General features: G+C 38.1%; 2 protein-coding genes across 2 annotated transcripts in view; one reads left to right on the top strand and one right to left on the bottom strand.

Moving 5' to 3' along the window:
- The first annotated feature begins 119 nt into the window (after positions 1-119).
- On the top strand, positions 120-8394 carry LOC111875412. Its single transcript, XM_023871645.2, has 6 exons — positions 120-357; positions 893-2109; positions 5208-5395; positions 6525-6655; positions 7294-7406; positions 8074-8394. Exons 1-6 carry the CDS (start codon positions 337-339, stop codon positions 8198-8200), a joined length of 1797 nt encoding a protein of 598 aa, XP_023727413.1. The 5' UTR covers positions 120-336; the 3' UTR covers positions 8201-8394.
- Positions 8395-10649: 2255 nt separating this feature from the next.
- LOC111875393 (phosphoribosyl pyrophosphate synthase-associated protein 2) overlaps positions 10650-18686 on the bottom strand; it is a 25146-nt gene continuing 17109 nt past the window's right edge. The window contains exon 8 of the mRNA XM_023871616.1: positions 10650-14804. Within this exon, the coding sequence (XP_023727384.1) occupies positions 14646-14804 (159 nt within the window). The 3' untranslated portion in view covers positions 10650-14645. The remainder of the gene's footprint in view (positions 14805-18686) is intronic.

Below are 18686 nucleotides of genomic sequence, written 5' to 3'. Positions count from 1 at the left end.
GTTGTATTCCATCTGCTTACATTCTAACCACGTGTATCACATTTACAAGGGAAATTTAGCATCTAGCATTCCAACGAGTTTACAAAACGTCATGCACTCTAGTGGAATAGATCGTAACTATGATAAGATAAGCAAATGCAGCCCACCTTCTGTGGCCTTTGCGACAACCAAGCGATACAGATTTCAGTGTTTAGTATCGAACCGTGGTTACATCTGACCCATATGACATAACAGCTGGGAAATGTGACATAACCGCCAAATTTAACTTCAAGTTATGTTTGTGAACGTATGAAGAATAACGCAAGATAATAAAGTTTTTGTGAATGCATATTAGTTATGACCACAGAAACCGAAAAGGTAACACGTTCAGTTTTAAGTCCATTCTACTTCAACTCTGTGTTTGTATTGTCTCAAATGAAGAACAACCTCCTACCAATATGACACTTGTCAGGTTTAAACAAAGTATAATCTTAACTGAAGAATATTTGTATACTTCTCTCTAGCAGTATAATTCACTGTTGTAATTCTGTGGCTACAGTTATGGTTCCAGTCTGTAACGCATATGTACTTATGAAACGCTAAATGTTTTACATTTTCTGAACATTTTATTTTTATAGAAAGCAGTCATAGTAAACCACACCTCTTACCCTCCATCAGCAAAGCTGACCAGACCGAAAATATCACTGGCTGATGAGGGGGCTGGGGGGAGATCTATATTAACTGTAAGAAATTAAAGTTGCACTAGTGTAATGTCATTTACAGCTCCCAAACATATATTTGCAAGTGCTTTTGTTAGATTGTTGAGTGTGTTTTGTACTTTCATACATATTCAGTATGTGAAAATGGTATGAATGTTTTTAGCTTAATATACAAGTCCTGTGTTACATTTCAGCTGAAGAAGAGGCTAGAACTGATGAGCAAGGAATTGTCATTACATCAACGTAAGTTAAGGAGACATATTCGGAAGAAAGAAGTCAAACTGAATGACAAGAAAGCAAAATTTACCAAGAATTCATCACACTGTACAATTGGCACCATTGCCAAGCATCCATGTGTCTTAGAAATATCAGCTCTTGAAAAATGCAACAAAGGTCTTGTATCCAGCTTAAGTAAACATAATTTTATTTATTCTAGTGATTCAAAAGATGAAGCACGGGGGGTTTCAGTGGGTGCTACATTACCACACAGTCATAGCATTCACATTGCTAGTGAACCCAAAATTATACAAAAAAATGTAAGCAGAGAAGAACATGTATGTGCAACAGTTGTCCCTGAACTTGCATCGCAACAATACTTCCCTGTTTTGGGAGAAGAGAATTCATCACTCAAGCAAAGTGACATCACTAATAAAGACATAGGACCAACTATCAGTACAGACTGTAAAGAAGCTCCTACATACTCAACATACTCAACTCCAAGGAAATTGATTAGCAATGAAAATGACAGTAATTGGTCACCCATATTAACTCAAAAAAATTGTGTTTCAAAGAGTTCTGCAAAGCCACGAACCAGCTTTATAGAAAAAAGAAAGAAATGTTTATTGTCATCAACTAAATCAAAGAAAAAATATATCCACAAGCAGACTTCATTCACATTAAACCATGAGATGTTGCATAAAGTGAAAAACGCTTTACCTCTAGATAGTCTCGCTGCCCCAGGTGATATTACAAGTTCCGAAAGCACAAGGGTCACACATACTGATGATACACTTCTAGTCAGAGAGGACACAGTTTATAAAAAACCAGAGAGAAATGGTTTTGTAACATTCCCTCCATGTGTAGCCAAAGGCAGAGTTTTATCTGTCATTTTTGAAGACAGCTTTCTTGTTTTAGTTCAAGAGTTTCAAATCAGTCTCTGGAGATTTTTTAAAAGAAAAGCACCGTGCTGGTTTCACATCGGAGTGTTACCTCGCAAACTTCTTGATTGTGGAATCTCAGTGGGATGTATGAGCAGGAAGGTTAACTTTGGCAGTGAGCAAATGTTTGTCTGTATTGAACTGTGGACATCTGATGCAGAAGAACAGACTATACTGACATGTGTGATATACAGCTATAATACAATTGAACGTACATTCAAATCTTGCTGCGTCGAATTTAAGCACATACAATGGTAAGTATGAGTGATCTGTTAACATACGATTTTTGATAACGTATGTATGTATATAAGGGCTTCCACAGATTCCTACAAATTTAGGAGCCAAAATAGGGGGGAAAAATACATAATGTGAGAAATCTGCTTATTTTTCTTAGCAAAATAACTGAAACATCCACATATACATAATATCCAATTCCCTTTGTGCTCAGAGAGAACCTACACATTGTATCTAGGATATGAGGAGATGAATAACGATGGACATATAAATGGGATTGGGAAGCAGTAAAAGAGAAAGGATGGAAGGAGTAAACATATGAAAGGGATGAAAGAAAGATTGCTTAGCTCTTAATCTGTAATGGGTCATGCAACAGTAATAATAACAAATGTTAGGAGTCATGGTGCCTTGGATTTGTGCAGGCCTCCACATACAGATGTCTTGTAATGCTGGATCACTTTCATTGAAAACTTGTATTTAATTTTATATAAATAGTGCAGACACATTCAACCATAATGCAACTGGGTTAAAGGAAAAAATACATTATTTTCAAGAATTGTAGTATCATTAAAAATAATTCTGAACCCATGCTTAGAGTTTGATATACCCATAAAACTGGTCAGACTAATTAACATATGTTTAACTGAAACCTTCAGTATAGTCCACACACATATATGACAATTTGTGTGATATATTTTGTATTCAGAATGGTTTGAAAACAAGCTGCTTTATTGTCATCATTTTTAAGCTTTTCTTTAGAATACACCTTTAAGAAGGTCCAAGAAACTTGGGAGGACTTGAAATTAAATAAGACACATCAGCTTCTGATGCTGATGATGGTAACTTATCAGACAAAACATAGAAGCTGTCATAGACATTCGTAAGGATGTCAGTAAGAGGTAAATTTGCCCCTGTGCTTAACTAATTAGCCACTATGCCATGAAAGAAGTACAGGGAAGTGGTTGTATAGATCCACATATTCTTTACCTCTGCACTCTTAGGAGTTGAGTAGGTAAGGAGGTTGGTCTAAAAGTAGATGCAGACAAAGTAAAGTACATGTTGATATCTTGCTACCTGAATGCAGGGACATTTTTAAAGCTACTGACAAGTTCACAGCTCTGCGCTTCACCGCAACCAGTGCGTCGCCGGTCGTGAAGCGCATGCAAATTTCGATGACTCAGCATGCTTGATGGCCAGTAACATTTGGAATGAAGGAAAATAATTAACTTGTAGACCTCTACACAGTATTATGTTACACAGCGGGCAGTGCAGTTCATGCATCAGAGTTTGTTTGTGATTTGTCAGCAGTAGGCAGTAGTTGTCAGTACCATGAGCCATTTGCTCCCAGTTAACAGTTAGTCAGAAGTGTGGCATGACATGGTGCTATACTGAAGCATTAAAGCTATACTGTAGAGCAACATGTATTCCTGTATGACACCTACATGTAATATGGATCTGCTGGAAAGTGTCGGCAAAAATTTTGATGTAAATTTCAGGATGAAAGAGTTCCTAGCAGACAAACAATTCATAATTTGGTGAATAAACTTATAACAATGGGGCTCTTAGTAGGCAAGAAAACAAAATATATGCATCAAGTGCTTACTGAGAAGTTAGATGACATAGGGGCAGACTTGAACATACACCTAGAAAACCACTGAAATGTCTAGCTCAAGAGACTGGAGTGTCAAAAGTCTAGTGCAAGAATGGCAACACAATTGCTGAAGCTTAAACCCTATAATACAACAGTAATCCATGCCTTGCAGCTGCGCGAACCAGCTAGCAGGGTTCGGTTTTGCAGTTGGTTTCTACAATCTCGTCAAAAGTGAAATCAATCCGTAGTTGACATTCTTTTCTGATGAAACGTGGTTTCATTTGCAGGGATACATAAATGCACAAAACAATTTCTACTGGAGTTCACAGAATCCACATCTAACCCACAAAGCCCCACTCCATCCAGTAAGGTTGGTGCTTCGTGTGCTGTAAGTGTAAGGATTGTTGGACCTGTGATTTTAACGAAACAGTTAATTGTGAAAGATATGTACAGGTCATTCTCAGGCAGTTCTTTTCAGAGTTAACAGAAGAAGAAAGACTGTATTGCTCACACTGCATGTATGTCTATACAGGCTTTGTCCTGGGTCTCAGGGGACAGAATTATAAGCAGTGGTATTTGGCCAGCATGTTCACCTGATCTTGATCCTTGTGATTCTTCCTTCTGGGGTTGTTTGAAGGGGAAAGTTTACAGCATTAACCCTCAAACGGAAGAAATGAAAGAAAACATTTGTATGGAAATTTCAAATATTCCTGCAGAGCATCTTTAGAAGGTAAATCAGATCATCTTCTGCTGGTGCAAGGAATGTCTACATGTAGAGGGACAGCATTTTAAACACCTCCTGTGATCCGTGAACAAAGGTAAGAGCTTCCTTTCATCTCAAATGTTATCGGCATGCTGAATCATTGGCAAAATTTGCGTGCACTTCATGGCTGGTGGTGCATGTCATGGTGAAGCGCAGAATCACGAACACATCAAGTTTATTAAAAACACCCTGTGTAAAGATAGCTAACGGTTCTTTTAAAACTTACTTGTAGTTCAAATAATTTGGAATGACACTAACAAGTCAAAATTACATTCCTAAAGAATTTAAGAGCAGTTTTGGGAGCACTTGCTGTAATTTAGTTTGGCTTAAAATATAGAGAACTATAATTCTGTCTGCAGAGACATAGGCATGTATGAGAGGATAATATTAAAATGCATCTTAAAGGGCAACAGAAGAATGTGGGGGTGGATTCATCTCTCTGAGGTTAGGAGTGAATGGGTAGCTCTTGTGAGCATGGGAAGTGAATCTTCATGTTCCATAAAATTCTTGGAATTTCTTGACTAGCATAGCAATTATTTGGTTTCTGGCAGATTATAAAAATTGAAACATTTGCAAGCTGGTGTGTATGATTGAGCAGATGTTGCCGACGTAATGTTTATCACAGAAAGTAAAATCCAAGTCTCAGCCATTTAAATGCTCCAATTTTATATGAGCTTTCCTTTCAGGCTGGGTCGGCAGCTCATATTTAAGTTTGTTGCAAATCTGCAGAAAATGAACTCGATATTCATAATCTGATTTACTAGGTACATGAAGAATGTACAGTTCTGCATCCTTCCTGAGCTCTCAGTAGCTGTCAGCTGGGCACTATGTGATGATGCCCTCAGCACAAAAATTGTGAAGTTTAATATTGATGTTGAGTCCCAGTTGATTCTGAAATCTACAGAGATGGTTCCAGTGATGGGTGCTGTAAATTCTCTTCATTCCCTTAAAGGTGAGATAAAACAGAAATCTGTCTGTAGCTTCAAACAGTTCTGCTAAAATTTTTAAACTTACGTGTTTAGTATTTTTAAATTTTTAATATTGAAACAGGAGCATACATTTATTTATCCCCTCTTTTCACTCTCACTACATGTTTCGGCATCAATGTGCCATCTTCAGGTGCTGATCCAATCCACGACAAACTAATTCATTGCATGCCTTGTCTTTACATACTAAAATAACTAAAATATATATTTATCATATATACTGACAAATGTCAAGTATATATGATAAATATATATTTTAGTTATTTTAGTATGTAAAGACAAGGCATGCAATGAATTAGTTTGTCGTGGATTGGATCAGCACCTGAAGATGGCACATTGATGCCGAAACATGTAGTGAGAGTGAAAAGAGGGGATAAATAAATGTATGCACTAGAAGACGGATAAAATAAATCATGGACTTAAATCAGTGCAACAGGACGCTAAAATATAACATTGAAACAGGAGGTTCGTCATGGATTCAAATTAATGGACTTCAAAGTGGGGTCTTTGTTGAACTGAATACAACATTCAGAATATAATTTTCCAATCTAATAAGTCTGACAGAAAGAAGAAAAAGTTTGAAATTGGAGCTAAAGTTCATCATATATTCAAATAAGTGGAGCTCAAAGGTAAAGATAAAGTTATCCCTGTGCTTAATCAATTAAGAACGACAGCATGTAAACACTGAGGTGAAGGTACAACTCCATACATTCTTAACCATGGCACTATATGGAGGTGAGTAGTGAGCTTAAGATTGCAGCCACATTGTTCCAGGAGAATGATTTCCCATACCAACTGTACAGGAGGTTGGGTGGGCCCCAGAGCCAGCCTGAGTGCTGTGGAAAAGAGAAAGAGTTCCTGCCAGAAATAAACTTATTCCTCAAGAATCCAACCCAAACCCCACTGCTGTACCAAACGAGCTATCCCAGCTCCAAATGGACCTCCAAATGGGCATTTTTCTTAACCATATGTGACATTAAGAAAACCATGTTCCCCCCAGTATTCTGCTGCATCAAACAGTTTTAAATTTTGCGCAAAATAAATCGTATGACATGCAGTCATGCCACAGTTTACAATAAAATTCTTATTCTGCAGGCTGCGAAGCAGTCATCATTGGGGAGAGTACCTCACAAATATACCTGTGGAACCACTATACTGGTGCCCTTGTTAAATTAATCCAGTGTCTGAGGACTGATACAAAGCTGCAATGGGCTGATGAGGACCAGGTACTGTACATGGACTAATTCATACTGAAGATTATTGTCTTTTTCATGTGATGTTATGTAGTTTGGTAGACTGCCTACAGCATCTCTGAGGGTGTCATACTTTGGGTAGGCAACCTTATGAGAGGAAAGTTCCATGTAGTCAGTATGATGTGCAGTATGGTGATTCTGGTTCCCAATCATGTGTTGGAAATATAATTTGGTGTCATTTTAATAATGATGTAGCAATCCATGTCAGTGTCTGATGGTAATACACCCTCAAAGATGTTTCAGATATGCTACACTAAAGTTTAAGAGAAAACCTGTTTACTCCATCATCTACCCTGAAGATGGAGCCAGCAAGTTCCTCCAAAACACTGGTACCTATCTACCAAATTACACAACTTCACATCCCAGTTATTTGATTGATTTCACGAAGGTTGGCGTAAAACTGCAACCTATAATGATCCCTAGAAGCACCATACAGGAGATCTCGTTGAATCTTCCACAAGGCTTTATGCCCCCTTAGAAGTGTTTTAAGCACAGTGTATCTTGTATATATGCACAGCAAATGAGTGAAAAAGGAATGTCATTAACAAATATTATGCAGTTTGCAAGAACAATGTTTATGGAAGTTCAGCATGCCTTTCTTTCTGTTTTAGGGTTTCCTATTTGCAGCAGTTTCTACTCTGCTGCACACAGAACTAATAGCAGTGAATCTAACAACAGGGAAGCAGAAACAAGTGCGCAAATACCTCCTTCCAGACACACACAAGTATGTGCACTTTATCACCACCACCACCCTAACTAGTATCAGGCCTACATAGACTTGGTACAAATGTTACAAAATGGAATCCATCCCCATTTTCAAGAGATCTGTGTGAAATCGCCACACCTACGAGATATTATCTTTCTTAAACCTGGGTTTCTCCCACCCAGTTTCTTTAGTACTGTTACATAAATTCTGTTATTTGTGGAATTTGTAGTTCTCTCACAATTTTTTAATTCCTTTTACTGTCCGAAAGTGTGGATCCTACAGTCTTGCTCATGAAATACATTTCTGCTGATATCAACTTCCTCTGTTCTTACTACCAGTATTTCACTACCATTTTATGTTATACATTTACTTTAATATTTCTAGTTCAGGAATAAGGTGAAGGTAAAGTCCCTATGCTTAATTAAGCACAATGCCATGAAGATATGTGGCGCAGCAGATGTAAAGCTCCATGCACTCTTATTGATGTTTTTCAATGATAAACACTGATTATTTCCCGAAACACCATTAACTGGCTTGTTTTTGTAATGGACATGGTAAGAACAAACTGTAAATATAATTTAGACGAGCTTGAGACTTCAAAGGGTTAGCATGTCTGAACTTTGGACTGTTAATGTAGTTCAATTTGTATTGCCATGATGTTACCTTTAGCTCATATTTTCTGCAGGCTAATGGGAATCAGCGTGGAGCGTGGGAAGATGATGGCAGTTTTCGTGGAAGGATTCATGTGCTGGGATCTCGTGGCTGAAACAGGAACCACACGGGCAAATACTCAAATATTAAATTGGCAATAGCATGTACTACATTTTGGGTCCATTAAACAGTCAAAACAGTCGATGTAAATGTGCCTACAACTATAAATAATATTTTGACACTGTACAGATTGCCTCTTGTGCTTCTGACTTGATAGCAGTTAACCATTTCTCTGTATTGTTGTATCTATAGTATGTCTAAAAATATTGCAATAAAATATGATGATCACTTCAAAGACAGTCAGTCTTTGCACTTGAAGAAAGCAGTTTTCTGGGATTTGGCACCGTGTATATGTGGTGTTAACCGACGTTTCGGAGGAACGTATCGCCTCCATCTTCAGGGTAGAGGGAAAAAATATAAGAAATCTGCAAGCAAAGAGACCGTGAGAACCAGTAAAAGCAGACTGTCCGGTTTACCGGTTCTCACGGTCTCTTCGCTTGCAGATTTCTTATATTTTTTCTTCTACCCTGAAGATGGAGGCGATACGTTCCTCCGAAACGTCGGTTAACACCACATATACATGGTGCCAAATCCCAGAAAACTGCTTTCTTCATAGTCACAGCCATGAAAGCCTCAAATCTTACATAGTCTTTGCACTTCTTTACTAGTATAACAATCATACTCTATGTAACACTACCCCATATAATGACATTTCACTGCTTGCTCTTGCTTTCTTGAATGGAACCAAATTGAACAGAAACCTTCCCTCCGTTACACCTGATGACAAAAACAGATCCAGTTTCTGGAACATGTTTGAAACAACTCAAGATAGCGGACATTGTCATAAATAAAAGTCACGTTTATTGTAACACACCATCATTAGGGACATTTAGATGCAGTCATGATATAAGGATGTTCTGTGAACATCATGAGCCTAAGAGGCAAAGTTCACTGAATTCATGACCTTACAAGGTACAGGTGTCTTGTCTGTAACTGCCAGTATCCCCTAAGCTGTTCTAGAAATCCAGTGAACACATTCAGAATCTCAGACATATCATAATTCCTTTTATAAATACACTGTAGCATATGAACTGTACAACCAACATAACTATTCATTTCTGGACATATCCATTATTCTATTATTATTCAAAAGCATGTTCCAGATATTGGAAACTGCCTCTACTGCTACTCAGTTGGACCCAATCAACGGAGATAGCCCCTTACTTCAGACTTCTTATCTGAGGGCAGAGGCAGGGTCCAGTCTCCAAAACTCTATTTTAAATAAAACCAGGACAGTTGATAATGCTTATCTGAGTGTAAGGTGGAGGATTTGGAATGTTGAAACATCTAGGCATACTGTAGCAGTGAGATGAAAACTATGGAACTATGCACTACTGAGTCACCATAGCAACAAACTGACAAGTGTTAACTTAATGCATGAACATTCATTATGTATAGGTCACAAATAAGTAAGCATCCTTTTGTTTTGGAAGATCATGTCCCATGAGAATTTATAGTATTTTGAAGTGGACATGTAAACCTTGTGTTAATGGCTAGGAAAGAAACTGTGCTACAGGGTATGACTGATAGACTAATTGAAATTGGAAGGTACTATGGCATGGAAATGAATGTGGAGAAAACAAAAGTCATGAAAATTTCGAGACAACCAACCCCAGTCACAATAAAGATAGACCAAAAACAACTGGAGAATGTGAAATGTTTTAAATATTTGGGTAGCTTGTTAACAGATGATGGAAGGTGTACTAGTGAAATTAAATCCAGGATTGCCATGGCAAAAGCTGCATTTAGCAAGAAGAAGAATCTTCTTACCAGCAAATTGGACTTAAATTTGAGAAAGAAACTAGTGAAATGCTACATTTGGAGCATTGCTTTGTATGGGGTTGAAACTTGGACACTTAGGGCAGTAGATCAGAAACACCTGGAAAGCTTCAAAATGTGGTGTTGGAGAAGGATGGAGAAGATCAGTTGGACCGATTATGTGAGAAATGAAGAAGTGTTAATTAGAGTCAGTGAGCAGAGGAATATCCTACACGAAATAAGAAAATGGAAGGCTAATTGGATTGGTCATATCTTGCACGGTAACCGCCTTCTAAAAGAAGTTATTGAAGGAAAGATAGAGGGGCGGATAGAAGTGACAGAAGACGAGGAAGAAGACGTAAGAAGATGGTGGAAGACCTTGGGGACAGAAGAGGATATTTTCATTTGAAGGAGAAAGCTCTAGATCGCATCAAGTGGAGGAACTGTTTTGGAAGAGACTGTGGACCTGTCGTCTTGACAGATTACAGATGAATGAATGAATTAAAGTGTGATATACCATATGAAGGAGATCATTTACATTTGACTGTGCATATTATTTATGGAAGATGGTGTTAAACATTAGCTATATCACATCATTCTGTAACATGTATAACTGGAAAAGAACACTGAGAAAAGCAGGGGAAATTAATATTATGAAAGCTTATATAACAAATGATAAACCTTTCCACTGAATTCTTGAATGGGTGTTACACTAGTAATTTATAAACAAAATAATCACAGTGTTGTTTTATTGATTAAGGGCATAGAATGAATGGAACATACTGTATTTCCTACACAGTTACAACATAACTTGACATCAGGCTATATAAGTGGTACTTCCATTAATCTGTGAGTAACAGACACTTTAGTCAGCATGTGTGGCTTCGGTTCAGTTCTGAATAAAGTTTCAGTTCTCTTTGCACATTTTGATCACTGTTCCAAATTCTGTATGCAGCACTTAACTGAAATACTTGGATATGATGCCATATAGTATCCTTATCTTCAGGTTTCCCTGAAAAGGAGGCCGCATGTCGCTCTGAAATAGTAAAAATCCACCCCCTATATGATATCACATCCCAGATGACAATAATCTCTGTATTCACTGTTGTGAGAACCTCGGATTTAACATTTACTGTGTTAAAAAGAGACAGACTGGAGACTTTACCTGTCATCTAACATTTAAGTTCTGAGTCTTATATCCCACACTAACACTAGAAACAGACACTTTTCTTCCTATGAACAGGATCATAATACAGTTTAAATACAACTGGACCAGTCTGCTGCAGCTCATTTTCTTCATATAAGACAGTAAAATACAGGAAAATATACATAAACAGTATGTGTGTGTGTGTGTATAAACTGTTAACACAACAAATAAAAATAAATTTCACATAGGCTTCAGTACAGCTGCAATTTCTGGACCAAAGTTCCACCTATTCTAATATGATTTGCATACAAGTAAATAAAACAATAGAAGAACACATATGGCCATTAAAATACTATAAGAAACACTGGAGCAGCACTCCAACAGCATAGTGAAAGTTTGTTCATGGAACTCAGTCGCCAACCTCTGATAAAGAAACAGCAAACACAGAAAGTAACACTTTAAATGTTGGGTTATGTTCATAGCAGAAAGAACTTCACTTCGATTGTATGAAAAGTAGAAAACAGTCATATTTTTGCAGTCTGTCCTTATCACCATAACTTGTATGCTATATACAAGTGATTGCTGTGAAGGATTATATTCTACACGGAATTCAAAACCGTAAGCATTTAAACCAAGACTATTACCATCATCAGTCAAGGAGTTGGGTCATTTCTGGATCCACTCCAGCCTCAACTGCCTATTGGTATCATGAATAGTCATCCTTGATTCCTTGTAGTTGATCTATCTCATCATTAATTTGGGGAGTCACGCTTCAGTTGTCTTGTTTATCAACAGTCTCATCTCTCTGTATAAAATAATATTTATACTGATTTATTCAAACTGTGTTACAGTGGAACCCCCATTTAATGTTTTCCCTCATTATGTTCAATTTCAATGATCCAAAATCAGCAATCTTCATGTTAAATTTCCTATATTTAAGATTTTCCTCATTTCAGTGTTCAAATCCACTCCTCCCTAAAAGAAACCTCAAATGGGGGATTCAATGTAAATAAACAGTGCGAAATGAATTTAACTTATACACCAAGCCAATTCTCAGCTTCAGATATCAAATTGCCTCTCCTGATATACACAGTTCATAATTTAGAACTGTACTGACTGTGACATCTGGCTCAATAAATGAAACCAGATCTTAATAATCCAAAGTACAAATTATTCCAAATGCATTCTTTGCAATTTTGTGAACTTGCTGTATAAATACCTACAGGACTTTCAAACACCTGTCAGGATTTTACCACTGTAAATGATATGTCAACCCCTTCTATGCTACACATGTACCACATGCCCTGTGGCACATTAGGTTAAATTATACTGTGTGTGGAATAAGAACAATATATTTCATTTGTGACTTCATACTTATTATTTTGTGGGATTTTCTGCTGTTTCTCCCACAATGAAATGAAACCATTTGTGACACTTGAGAATACAGTAAGCACCCATCGAATGTATGGGATGTTCCTTGAGTGTGTGTTCACACTGGATGAACTTGAAGGGAGGACAGTTTAGTTGAATATTTACACTGTTACATAATCTGAATAAATGAAATAAAGTTGATTATACAAAAAACACATACAAAAACTACACCATCCTTAGCTTTTTAGACAACAGCAACATTTTTCACAAGCTATCATAACTACAATGTGTTTGGCAGACAACATAACGTTCCTCCAAAATGTCGGTTAACACAATTTCTATACGGCACCGCATCCCAGAAGACGACTTTCTTCAACATGTAATCAAAGTTTCCATATTTTGCAGATAACTGCTCACACTTTCACACAGCGCCAAATCTGAGGGGCGTTTTCTATAGAGTTTGTTGCAATTTTGTCACCAACACACACAAATGTAATTCTTTTTTACTAAAAAATAATGTATCTACAAGATCATAATAATGCTTAAATATAAAAGGCTAAAGCTTGCTGCTTTCTGTTCTTCTGACCCTGTGTGTGTTAGCAAGAACTTACAAATATGAGCAGAAGATGGCAGAGGTGGGAGGTATTCTTGAATCTGTATTATAGTGTTTACCTTTGCTGAAAATTTTCCTCTAAGTAGTAGTGTCATGCATATTATTATTCCATCAAGTTTAGTATCAGTATTGTAGTGTGCAGAGCCACTGCAATGGAACAATTAAGAGGGGAAAATATATCAGACCAAATTTTAGGCAAAGGCTTAGTAAACAAGTTCCCACAGCAACGAATCAACACACAACAGAGGTACTGTTGGAAACAGGGGTTTCTACTTGGTCCATGCCAAGAAGTTATAAGGAAGACAACTGGGGCAACCAAATCAGTTCTGTATAGAAGGCTGTGAACAAAAGGGGCAGAAGAAAAGAGTTCGGTTGGAAGGGAGCCATGATTCAGAGAGGGCTTGAGCACAGAGGCAGAGGAATAGCCACTGCTGGAGTCATTACCAGGAAAAGTCTAGTAGCAGACCAAGAACACTGGACTGCATGCTCTAGCAAACTGTAACATATGGAAATAGTGGTAGTGTTATAGTTATTTGTAGTTATGACCTGTTAAGTAGTCAATAAATCCATTATCCAATCAAAACCCCGTCTATAGTCCCACATATTACACGACAGTATAAATGTAGCTGTCTTTCCAGAACTTTTAAAGTTATTCAGCTTAGGTATTTTTGATAAGGTTTGTTTTTAGAAGTCTTCTAAATTGTTCAGCAGAAGAAATGCATCTGAAAACTCATACTGTTGGTGGTTACAAGTGGAGCCTGATGAGGGTGGCAAATTTTACAAACCTCCTGACCTTTTCCACGTTTTGTTGAATGAAAATTAATGTCTATTGATTTTTGTTCATATCATGGCATGCAGACCTGTTGCTGGGCAATGACTGTGAGATAAGCAAATATACAAGAGCTGTTTCTAAGTAACGGCTCTGCCAACAGACATGAATGCAACTGAGCTACAACAGTGAGGAACGGTGTTTTCTGTGCAGTCCATGCTGCGATGTTATAAGTTGGATAAGTTGGGAGCTGCAGTCAGTCAGTCAGTCAGTGAAGTGGAGTCAGTTGGTGAGTGATTTAGTCCATGGAGAGTCGACAGTAGGAGGAATGAATTAGCTGTGAGAAAGTCACCAGCCAGTAAGAACAAGAGCACAGAAGCAGAGGACATTGTTGGGATCCATCACCAGGCAATGACTGGTGAAGACACTGTAAACTGAGAAGTCTTTATGTGTGCTGTAGTAACAGTGATCTTTGGAGTGTGTAACTCAGTGAAACTGTCAGAGTAATTTGTGGTTACATTCTGTAAGTGTTCAATAAATCTTATTACCATTCCATACCCTGTCCACAGTCACACCCATACACGCGACAATATCATGACCATTAATTGGCAGTAATCTACACATTTCATGTAACAACATAAACAGCCGAGAAAGCTGGCCTGCTCTATGAAATTTACATCTACTCTAACACTCAAACATACAAAGGACATCTGAAGAAATATATAAACTTCAAATACAACTCTGCAAAAAACTGTCCCTGGAAATTTACAACTCTGTACAAAGAACTTTCTTGCCTCTGTGATGAGACTCCTGGCAAAATGAAGGCTTTTAATCTTCCAAAGTGACATTCTTGAACAAGTATGACATAGACTCTTTGTTGTGGATGCGTCGAATGGCTTCTGAGAGGAGGATGCTGATGTCCACAGTTTTTATTTTGTGGCATTGCATCTTCTGGAGCTCATGAGGGATCGTATTGGTTACAACAACCTGAAACCAAAATGCAAAGCAAGACATCAAGAAGCCTGTATTTCCACTTGCTCACATGAAGTGTACACATAATTGTGAGAGGGCCATGTTTGTTGTCAGCATGTTTCAAGTCCACTTGAGTGATCTAGATGAAATGCTAAGGTGTCTCATGAAAACTACAGAAAAACAGTTTACAGTCATGTACAGTGGACCCTCAATATAATGTGGCTTTTGGGACACAACTTCACTAACCATGTTATATGTCAAATTGACATCTGTCTAATGTTGGCATCCCTGATATTGTACACATTTATCCAGCGAATAGAATACATTAAATTTTAGGATTTTTCTCTTCCCCATAGTGTCTAGACCAGCCCCAGGGTCCACCTAGCCCCTTACCCAATGGGTACTGGTGGCTCTTTGCCTGGGGGTAAAACAGCCAGGGCATGAAGCTGACCACTCACCATCTGATGCCATGGTCTAGAATGGTGGAGATGTAACTTCACTCTTTCAGCCTCTCAGTGGGCTATTTAGATGCCCCAGGCCAGAGTTTTTAAATGACAGGGTACTTTTAATGCATTCACTGACCAGCAAAATCTGGAAACACTCTGCTCATAAATTATGATACACAGGAATCTGAAACTTCATACACATCTTCAGGGGATGTTTTAGTAAACTCTTATGAGAGTGTGGCACCTGGTATCACATTCCCCAGGACGTAGAGGAACACCACACTTTCGACATTACCACCCAGTTTCAACAGTTTTTTACACTTACTACACCTTCTTGTAGGACAACTGTCACTACTTTGTCTTGACATCTAGCCAAATGGAGGGTCTTCTACAAGACTTTTTGGTGGTAACACATCTGGAGGTTGCATTATAATGATGCAGAAGAATATTCCAGGCATGCAGCTGATGAAGGAGCATTTGCTTTCCAGAAGTAAGGTATAGGACACAATTTTCATGAAGTCCAAATATACCATCCCTACTTTCAAAATTTGACTTTAAAAATAGATGGAAGGAATTAATTGATTACTGATGCCATACCTACTGCTGTCACTGAAGTGGAGAAATGACAAAATACTTTCAAAATGGTTCCAGGCCATTGTTTCCAAAAACACTGAAGCTTAAAAAACAGGATCTTCGAACTAAGAGAGTTTGAGAGTAACCTTATTTATTATCCCAGTCACAAACATCAACCCCCCCCTCCCCCAAATTTTCTCAGCTCTGATACTGTTACTGCAGTCCATGTCTGAAATTACAAATGTTTTGTAAAAGGGCGAGGCGCAGCAACAATCACTTTGCTAGCACACACAGTGGTTCATTCACAAACATACTCAAGAAAATTATTTGTAATAAATAAATTTACAAAGTCATAACATTGGTGTTCTGAATGTCAGTATTCAGGCCTGTTTGCTGTAAATTGTGAAAGAGGAGGACAGTAGCCTGGTGACGTTTTGGGTGTGGCCTTGTCTGCACACCATCACTGAATTCATAATGATCAGATTCTCAGATTATATGGTCTTCATTAAACAACGCTTCCACAATACAATTGCCACTCAATACTTTCTTGTTTGCCATAATGCGTTACACTATGAGATGTGAGCAGCACACTGTCAAACTGCCTGCTTATTAAAACAACAAAGGATAAGAAAGCGGAATAAGAGTGACATATGATATTTGAGGCCAAGGAAATACTGATGCATATGCCATCTATGTAAGTAGCAACCAACTACGCTATATAATCATCATCTGAATGACAAATGTCGGATGCGGGAACACTTATCCGACCGCCAGATGGATGTGGGAGCAAGAGTGTTAATTAAGCTTAGGGAAATCTTTACCTTTACATGCACACTACAGTAAAGAATCTTGCAATGCAGTCTCACAATGTAATCATAACACTGCACAGAAATCTGTATAACAAAAGAAAAACATATTCAATCATACTGGAGGACATGATCATTATGACTCTACACTCTACAAGTATTATCCATAACAAAGGTTCAATGAATCACCTCAAGGCTTTCTCACTAAAAATTCCATGGCACTGAGTCCTTCTTGAAGCCAATAGTTGCTCAACTGCAGAAGAAATTTCCAGCTTTTATGGAACCTGCAGGTTCCTTACCATGTTCACAAGTGCCCAACACTGGTCTCAATCGTGAGGGACTAAAGTCCCTACATTCCCATCCTATTTCTTTAAGATCCATTAATATTATCATCCCACCTACACCTATGTCTTTCTAGTGATCTCCTTCCTTCAGGTTTTCCAAAAAACTTTCTCCATGCTTCTATTCCCTACTATGCATGCTATATGCTTTGCCCACCTCATCCTCCTGGATTTGATTATCCTAACATTTGGTGAGAAGTGGAAATTATGAAGCTCCTCATTATGCAACTTTATCCAGTCTCCTCTAGACTTTCTGATAACCCTTTGCCTGTATGGATGTTGCTGCAGCTCTCAGTATTAATTCTGTTTCCATTGAGTCAACAAGTCAGCTTGTTTTGTTGACCCTCAAAAGTTAGCACTCCTGAAGTCATCACTGGGCATGAGAAGCAACACCACAGACAAGCATGTGATGGTACTTAAGTGACATGTATAAACTTCATTTACAGTTTAGAACAAATTTAAATAAAAGAAGAAAAAACTCAAAATATGTTAACAAACTGTAAAACTGAATGTACAGTAATTCTTAATCCCAAGCCTTCGTGGCTGGAGCTCCATGTATGATTTCAGCTTTTGGGAACACACCATACAGAATGTTAAAGATCTCTGTTTTGCATAATAATGCAGTTGCCAAAACACTGGAAAACCTTTAACATTTTATGCAGTGCAGTCCTGAAAGCCAAAGTCACACATTAACTGGGAATTCTTCCTTAACCAAATGTTTAGATATCAGTTGCTACAAAGCAGGTCTTAATCCTGGCAGGTTTTCCCTCAACTGCTCTAAGCTCAGAGTAAATGATTATACAAAAGAGTTCGCTTTTATCATAATTAACCACATTTACACATATCATACCTGTGAACAAATTTACAACAGAGAAAGTTGTTTGAAAATGTCACCAGGAGTTGGAGGAAGAGTTTCCATAAGCCCCATAAGCAGGCATAAGAAAAAAACCGATACTACAGCAAGCGCTCCAATTCAAGTTCCTTGATTTAACACTTTCCTTCATTCAACACTCTGTTTCAATGATTCCATGCCAATAATTTCAGTGTTAAATTTCCCCTAATTAAGATTTTCCTGAGTTTAGTGCTCAAACCCACTGGTTAACAGAGATCTTAATTTCTTTAATGTCGATTCAAGATGCTTTCAGTACCAAGATTATGTAGCATCAAATGGAGGAATGATTAATGGATGATGAATTGGAAAGGAACTGGAAGAAATGTTGTGGCTTAATCAAAGTACTATCCTAGCATTTTCTTGGAGGAAATGAGGAAAATCAAGAAAAACCTCAGTCAGAAAAGCCAGTGTCCCAGGTGAAACTGGACCAAGAATTGCCTCGATACAAGTCTGAAGCATTATGGACGATGCTCCGAAGTGAAGTTGTACTCCTGTAGACGCTGTATCCAGCGCGCTGTTTGTCCCTCTAAGTTCTTGAAACTCATAAGCCAGGTGAGCGCGGAGTGGTCCGTTCGCAGATGGAACTGTTGTCCGTAGAGGTATTTGTGGAAATGTTCCAGTGTCCTCACTATGGCAAGTAGTTCTCGACGGGTGACACAGTAGTTTCTCTCCGCTTTGTTTAGCGTCTTGCTGAAGTAAGCTATGACACGCTCTTTTCCGTCCTGGATTTGAGAGAGAACTCCTCCAATTCCGACATTACTTGCATCTGTGTCCACAATGAATTTCTCTCCTGGCTGTGGGTAGGCAAGAATAGGGGCAGCACATAGGGCACCCTTTAG

This window comes from Cryptotermes secundus, unplaced genomic scaffold (assembly GCF_002891405.2).
Source record: "Cryptotermes secundus unplaced genomic scaffold, Csec_1.0 scaffold15, whole genome shotgun sequence".
In the NCBI taxonomy this organism is placed as follows: Eukaryota; Metazoa; Arthropoda; class Insecta; order Blattodea; family Kalotermitidae; genus Cryptotermes; species Cryptotermes secundus.
This window is presented reverse-complemented; position numbering and strand designations above follow the sequence as displayed.

Bases quoted from the DNA above. Each gene is read 5' to 3' on its own strand.
- LOC111875412 (XM_023871645.2), top strand. From the start codon at position 337: ATGACCACAGAAACCGAAAAG. The intron at 358-892 runs GTAACACGTTCA...GTTACATTTCAG, and splicing joins TGACCACAGAAACCGAAAAG to CTGAAGAAGAGGCTAGAACT. The intron at 2,110-5,207 runs GTAAGTATGAGT...CTGATTTACTAG, and splicing joins GAATTTAAGCACATACAATG to GTACATGAAGAATGTACAGT.